This window comes from Teleopsis dalmanni, chromosome X (genome assembly GCF_002237135.1).
Source record: "Teleopsis dalmanni isolate 2A chromosome X, ASM223713v2, whole genome shotgun sequence".
NCBI lineage: Eukaryota > Metazoa > Arthropoda > Insecta > Diptera > Diopsidae > Teleopsis > Teleopsis dalmanni.
In genome coordinates this window covers 25102319-25109595 of record NC_051848.1, presented here as the reverse complement: position 1 = coordinate 25109595, position 7277 = coordinate 25102319, and the positions used below count along the sequence as shown (strand labels likewise).

The 7277-nt window shown below is 32.9% G+C and overlaps 1 protein-coding gene across 1 annotated transcript; it reads right to left on the bottom strand.

Annotated features, from left to right (window-relative positions):
* Nucleotides 1-472: 472 nt before the first annotated feature.
* Nucleotides 473-3284, bottom strand: LOC119688257 (tubulin glycylase 3B-like). The gene is made up of 3 exons (XM_038102937.1): nt 3194-3284; nt 1060-2327; nt 473-975 (listed from the first exon to the last, which is right to left on the bottom strand). Exons 1-3 carry the CDS (start codon nt 3220-3222, stop codon nt 473-475), a joined length of 1800 nt encoding a protein of 599 aa, XP_037958865.1. The 5' UTR covers nt 3223-3284.
* Between the last annotated feature and the right edge of the window lie 3993 nt (nt 3285-7277).

The window sequence follows — 7277 nt, the reverse complement described above, 5'->3', positions numbered from 1 at the left end:
CTGCCGAACATTTAAAATACTTGAACAGAACATATGTTGAAACGAAAAAATTTCTAAATTACAGGGAATTTCGAAAAACAAAAAAAAAAAAGAAATTATATTCAAAAAGTTAAACAAAACTCAACAAATTTTGATTTTCCTTTTTTCATTCACTTTTCAATCAAATCAACAGTTTTTCATTTTCTGGTAAAAATAAAGAATAAAATAGTTTCATATTTTCCAGATTGTGAATATTATGTGGCAGATACTTACTGTTGCCATGTGTAGTATTGTGTCTCAGTCTGCAGACGCACACTTACTTTGGTCATCCCACAATTCCCAATTCCGGTGTACAGTTGTGGTGGCATTTCTCCTGACCACGACACACAAATTTTGAAATCTAAACATGCGACATAAAAACTGGTGCACGTTCAATTGGCGGTTCGCATGCATAGAGTCGTGTGAAGTAACTACAAGTACTTTAACTAAATTTTTAAACTTGGGCAAAAATCTTAGTGACCATGGTCGAAGTGAGAAGGTCTGGAGCAGAATTTTCATCAAAATGGAAATCTGAAGCAAGCGCATAAACCAGCAATCCATAAAGCTCAAATGAATTATTTACAAATTCAATGTCTTCCACACTAGTATTCACAATTCCTGTTAAATTCTTCACAAAGCCGGGAAACACGCGATTTTCCCAAATGCTATCTGAACCATTTACCTCTATACTCCTGAGGTAACTTTTGAACTGATGCAGCGACCACATATTCTGTGTTGGTAAACGTTCGTCACGCCTCTCATCAATCTTGTACCGCTTCTGCACAGAATTATTCGTCAAGTGCACCTCTTCCCGCAGGTCTGTTAAGCTAAATTCCTGAGTAGAAAAACGCAAATAACAATCGTGATATAACCATACGCTCAAACATTTATCATTTATGGTCAAAAGCATATACATGCGTATATCAAATTTACTGCCATATATAATAAGTGGACGTTCTTTGTGGCACATGTAATATAAAATGTTAATAATTTGTTAATTTGTTACTTCAGTAATTTAAATAAATTATATCACGCACTTACCTATGTATTTTTGTACTATGTAATTTAAGACTAAGTCTTTTTTTGTGAATTCATATATTGACTCCAAATCTTGTAATACATATATGCCTATACCACGAGAACTATTTCCAGGCTTAACAATCCAAAGATTGTGATAACCATCCCATCTTAAATTAGGTTTTTTCTTCAGCAATTGCTTGAAGAGCATTTTAGCTATTCTGATTCTTTCGAACAGCTCTCTAGAGTTCATTTTCAATTTCATTTTATAATGAATAATTTTATTGGAGTAATTCAAAAATACTTCCCAATCATTTTCATCCAGTTCACTTTTAAAGTCGTCATGAAGTCTTTCAAACTGACGTATTTCCTCTTTGAGTGAAATTAGCGCGAAGTCAAGTGTTGTACTTGGTACAGTACCGTTGATGTTATCGTACAGATTGGATGCATTTTTCACATTGTTCAGAATATATGTTAAAAGTGAACGACATTGAGTTTGTCGATAATCTTTCAGAAAATAGTTCCATTCCTTATAATCTTGGTGTAATTTGTGGATCCGTGGATAATTCAATATGGTGTCATTATCTCTGCGGTACCACGTTTCCATTTCAGCACAGTTAGTTAGACCAATTTTAGAAGTAAACCTTAACCTTCTTCTGCTTCTTATACGATTTCTATAAGGTGCCGCTTCCGGGAACACCATTTCTCTGGTTCTCACTTGCCATACAAAATATGCAGGATACTTCTCGACTATTTTGGACATAAGAGTTCTTTCGTACTCATTGCCTCTTTCTGCACACTGTAATAGCTGTTTGTAAGAGAACATTGAATATTTGGCAATCGCTGTTGGGTGAACTTTTTCTACCCAACCACGCTGCAGTAATGCATCTCGCAAAGCGTCATAACCATTGGAAATTGTAAATATTTTACGATTTTTATTTGCTACCATACAACGGGTTTGATATAAGTTCAAAAGTTGACTCAGATATGCGTCCCTTTCAACATTTATAGCAACTGGCACAAGGTGACCCATACTTTTGTTCTTGAACTTTTTGCTCTTACGTTTTGTTTTGACGTCAATATTTGTATTAGCAGATGCACTAGCAGATAATTTTACTTTCTTCGGTGAGCTTATGTTACCTGTTCGTTCTCTTGGCGTTTCTTTTAGCATGGGATACTTCTCATGCAAGTGATTGAGATCTGCAGCGATTTCATTCAACAAATTTTGTATGGAGTCTTCTGAAAATTTATGATTTGATTTAGGGGATGAATCCATCCCAAAATTATTTGTTCTGTAACTTTTATAAAAAACTTACTATATAAAAATTTAACTAAAAATTATTTATCAAATAATATGGGTATTCCAACATAAAATTTTTAAGGATGTTCATAAAATCCGAGGGTGTACATAAATAAAAAATTAATAATATTCTCCTTTTTATTTTAACAAAATTCAAAGCATACTAGTTTCTTATATCCATCATACTATTTTATAATTTCTTAAAATGGTAATGAACAGTGGATTCCTAGAAATCACAATATCTTTTATAAAATACATGTAATATATATTATAACATATATATGAATGAATATATGAATATGAATGAATATATATATATATATATATATATATGTATGTAAGATATATTACATCTAACAAACGATAACGTGGCGGCACCGAGTTCATCTAACCGCTAGTATGCAACGGGCCTAAAAAGAATCGATTTCAGCGATCTGTACTGGTAGACTAGTCTAGGAATCCATAAACATCAAGTGGAAAATCAATGTAATTAGTTGTCTTCGGCTCGTAGCTAGTATGGTTAGTGTGAGCTGTTCAATATGCTCAAATGAACCGCTAAAACGGTGAAGTGATCCTGGATATAAATGGGCTATCAGTTGACTAGAATATAAATACCGAAAGCCAGCGAGTCAAACTAAGGACTGTACTGGAAAACTGGAAACTGGAAAAGCTATAATATTCACATCTGTAAATGCATAAAGACATTATGCATGCACCATTGCTAAAGTATGGCTAAGGTATATGATGAATGTCACCGTAAAGAATGGCCTAGATCAATTAATCACTAGTGAATGAATGAATACTGAAGCAGTAAGAATAGCAGTAAGTATAAAATTATAAAATTGTAAATAATTTTACCTGTATCCATTCAATAGACGAGTCGTCATATAAACATTGTAAATAATTCGATATGACTACAAATATATTTAAGGCCAGAAAATTTTATACGTTTTTTATATAAATAAAATAATAAAAATAAAAATAAATAAATTTGTTAATCGTTTAATATTGTATCTGACATCATATTTAATCAATGTTTACTGCATACTTTATTACTAAAAAAATAATTAATTTTTAAAAATCAGTTTAAATCACAACATTTCAACAACAATTAATTTAACAACAGGAGTAATATTTGAGAATAATCCTTCAATTTTCTAAACCACTGACATTGTAGAAAATGTCTGGTTTGCATTCTAGAACCACTAATCAACGACGACCAACTGTCCCCATTGACCGCATTAAATCTGATTTTTACATATTTAGGAGATATTAGCTATTCTTCACTGAGTATTAAGAAAAGTCCAGAAAGAGGTTACATGATGTCATTCATAGAATTACCTCAATTTCAGTTTGGTTTTAGGAATAAACAGCCGACTATTGATCCAGTTAATCGAGTAATTAAAATGGTTACAAAAACATTTGAAGAAAAGTAATACTGTCCTGCAGTGTTTATGTGCGTATCCTAAGTACTTGATAGTGTGTGGTGCCAAGACCTTATATACATACTCGTACAAGATGAGCAATATGCTACCGTCTAATTTTTGTCAACTCCTTGAGTCATACTTATCAGAAGGAATATTCAGGGTAACATATGAAGAATATCATTCGGACATATATACTATCATAACTGGAGTTCCAGAGGGTAGTGTACCGTGTGCTATTCTCCATATTCTCTATACAGCTGATATACGTACAACACGAGACACATTCGTATGTAAGTTCATCTATGATACTAAAGTAATGGCATATAGACACACAAGCAGCGGCCACATATAAACTGCAGGGAACATTGGACGACGTACAAGCAAAAATTTGTATATATATCTAAATGGCACACAAGTTCCGCAGGCAAACTCAGTAAAATACTTTGGGTTACACAATGATAACAGACTAAAGTAGAAACATCATGTTAAACAAAAATCTGACCAAATCAAGTATAAATATCGACAAATGTAATGGCTAATTGGACATCATTCTCAACTTAATCTATATTGTAAAAGGCTAATTAATCTATCTGTCATGAAACCGATATGGGTGTATAGTATACAGTTACGAAACAATTGCACTGAGACATCATATAGCGAAGACAAAAGAAATATCCGCGTATGATAACAAAGACATATCGATATAAAATAAACCAAGATATACATAAAGACTTATAGCTGTCATAGAAATCAAACAATAAGTAACTGATAGGCATGAAAAACGACTACTCAATCATACCAATATAGTAGCTATTCAACTGCTGGATATTACCAATGAACTGGGAAGGCTAAAGTGAACAAAACCTCATACGTTAATATAGATAATATTATATTATAAATGATTTTTATGAGAACTAAACACTGGTTCAGTAAACCCGCACACATCTCACTTAATAACTATTAAGTACACTTCAACAAAAGTACAAAATTAACATAGAGTTAAGATTGTACTGTTCATATACAGTTAAGTATGATTAACAAAAAAAAGAAATTCACAGAATTTAAGGAAAAATGTGCCCATTAGTGTTAGCTTAAAAGTCCTCACCTGCAGATTAACGTCCGCAATTTAATTGATCTATGTTATGTATCTATGATCTATAGATCACATGTCTATTTCCTTTAGTTAATCACAACGTAAGAACAACGAAACTAAGTTCACAACAATTTCACATCGTGTCTTATTCCGGTTAGACTCTAAGTACGCCTATGAAACATTGTTAACAATATGCCTGCCGAAGTAAATCAATGATACGCAGCATGCAAGCAGCAGTGCTTATCAACAAGCACTAAGAAATTACACAAGCAATGTACATTTGACAAATTTTTCATATTGACGATGCAGAATTTTAATATGAAAATATGATTTCGTCTCATATAAAGATTAATGTTGTTAATGCTATTTAATTAGAGATCCGTGCCCACCGTTGATCTATATGATTATTAAATTTCTCTAGTATTTTAGTTTTAGTTAATAAATTTCTTTAAAACATAAATGTACACCATTTTTTAAATTATTTGTTTTTCTAATACAATTCAGCTTATGTTTGAACATTTATTGTAATGCCATATCAACGCTTGGACACATCGGGTCAACAGGGATTTGGATTAAAACTAAGGAAATTATTATTTATTATTTTAAAGTATGTGCACATAGAACTCTCATCTCCTGTGTCGCTGGCTGTCCAAACAAGCATATTGTTTGTGTTTTTATTGTTGTTTCTTTTATTATTGTTGTTGATGACTATGATTTTGTTATTGTTTCGCATATGAAATGAAATTGTTTCGCCTGAAACACGTTGGCATATGCAGTCAACTAGCACATTTGGGCGCACAAACAAGGAATAGGGCAGCTCAGCCAAGAGTAAAAGCTCCCATATGCCCATGAGTGGCATAAGGCAAGCCACACGTTTTGTTGAATGCTTTTTATTGGCTTCAGGCGACATTCTTGTTCCCATTTTTAAGGTTCTTTTTTTTTGCTTTTTTTTTTTTGTTTCATTTTAAAATATTTTACATTTTTACCTTTGTTGTTGTTATTATATTATTATCAAGCGATTGTTGTTGTTGTAGCATATCTCGGTCCTGCTGTTGCCCATCACCGTCACCGTCATCGTCATCGTCATCGTCGCCGTCATCGTCATCGCCGTCGTCATCGTCATCGTCATCCTCATCATTATTTTATACGGTACTGCAAATTTGAGGTTCTTAAATGTTGTTTTAGTGTAAGCAAACTGGCTTGGCTCTACCTTTCGGTAGGTACGAGTACAAGCAAAACGTTTCAACCAAGTATGTTCAACTTTTTGTGTAAATATTTTTTTGGTCCAGTTTTTCATACTTTTAATTGGCACAGTATGGCGTCACTTGTGCTAATTCCTCAATATATTTCTTTTTTTTTTGGTTAATAATATGTACAATTTCTTGTTGTTGTTATTCTTTTATTCCATAGCTACTTAAATTACATCAATTTTAAACAGTAATTTTTTAATGAGTAAATTCCTTATTTTTTCTTAATTCCATTAAACTAATTGGGTGGTCCAAATATTAATAACATATAAAATTGACATTCTTTGATTGATATACAAAACTTGATGTCAAGTATTTAATACAAAATTATCAAGAATTTTTTGCAGCAATAAAAGCTACACGGGTCATCAGGTTAATTGCGTTGGAGAGAATGTAGTATCGCGTCAATGTTTAGAATAGTACGGCGGCTAAATCTGTATGTCCTGGAAGGAGATTGTGATACACTTTGTATGTTGCGGAAGGAGATTATGACACATTTTGCGTCATGTATATCACAATTTGCTAGAGAGATTGACTTTTCCGAACTTTTTTCTTCATCCAAGCGAGAACTGAGCGAGAACTGTCCACAAACCAGCGAGGGCGACTCTAACAGTGATCGAGCGTTTTTAGGGAGGTATTTAGTGAAACGGCTGGGAAGCTTAATGGGCCACTCGCTAAAGTACAGTTCACGACCATGCAAAATCCCAATAACATTAAGATATGCTTATGCCAAAAAAATTTATCAAAAGATTCAATCCTGTTATTACAAGAAAATAGATTATTCTGTATGAGCTTCCACTATGTATGTTGTCACAAAAAATAATAGTAGTATTCGCATTATAGACAATTATAAGCCTACAGTTAACCCGCAAATGATCATTGATGAACACCCAATTTCGAAAATGGAAGATAATCAAACAACTGGAAAGTGACCGCTGTTTAAAGAGAGAAGACTACAAATCGGCAGAAGCGAATTACGTGTTGTCATCAGGGTGCTTGTCGTTCGAACACCAAGTCATTATCCCTTCACATTATAGAGAAAAATTACTGAAGAACCTACAAGTATTTAGTAATGTTGAAGATAAAGGATATTGCTCTTTCTTTTATATATTGGCCAGGAATAGACAAAGTTATTCAGAATATGACCAAAAAGTATGATGGCGAGTAAACCGATG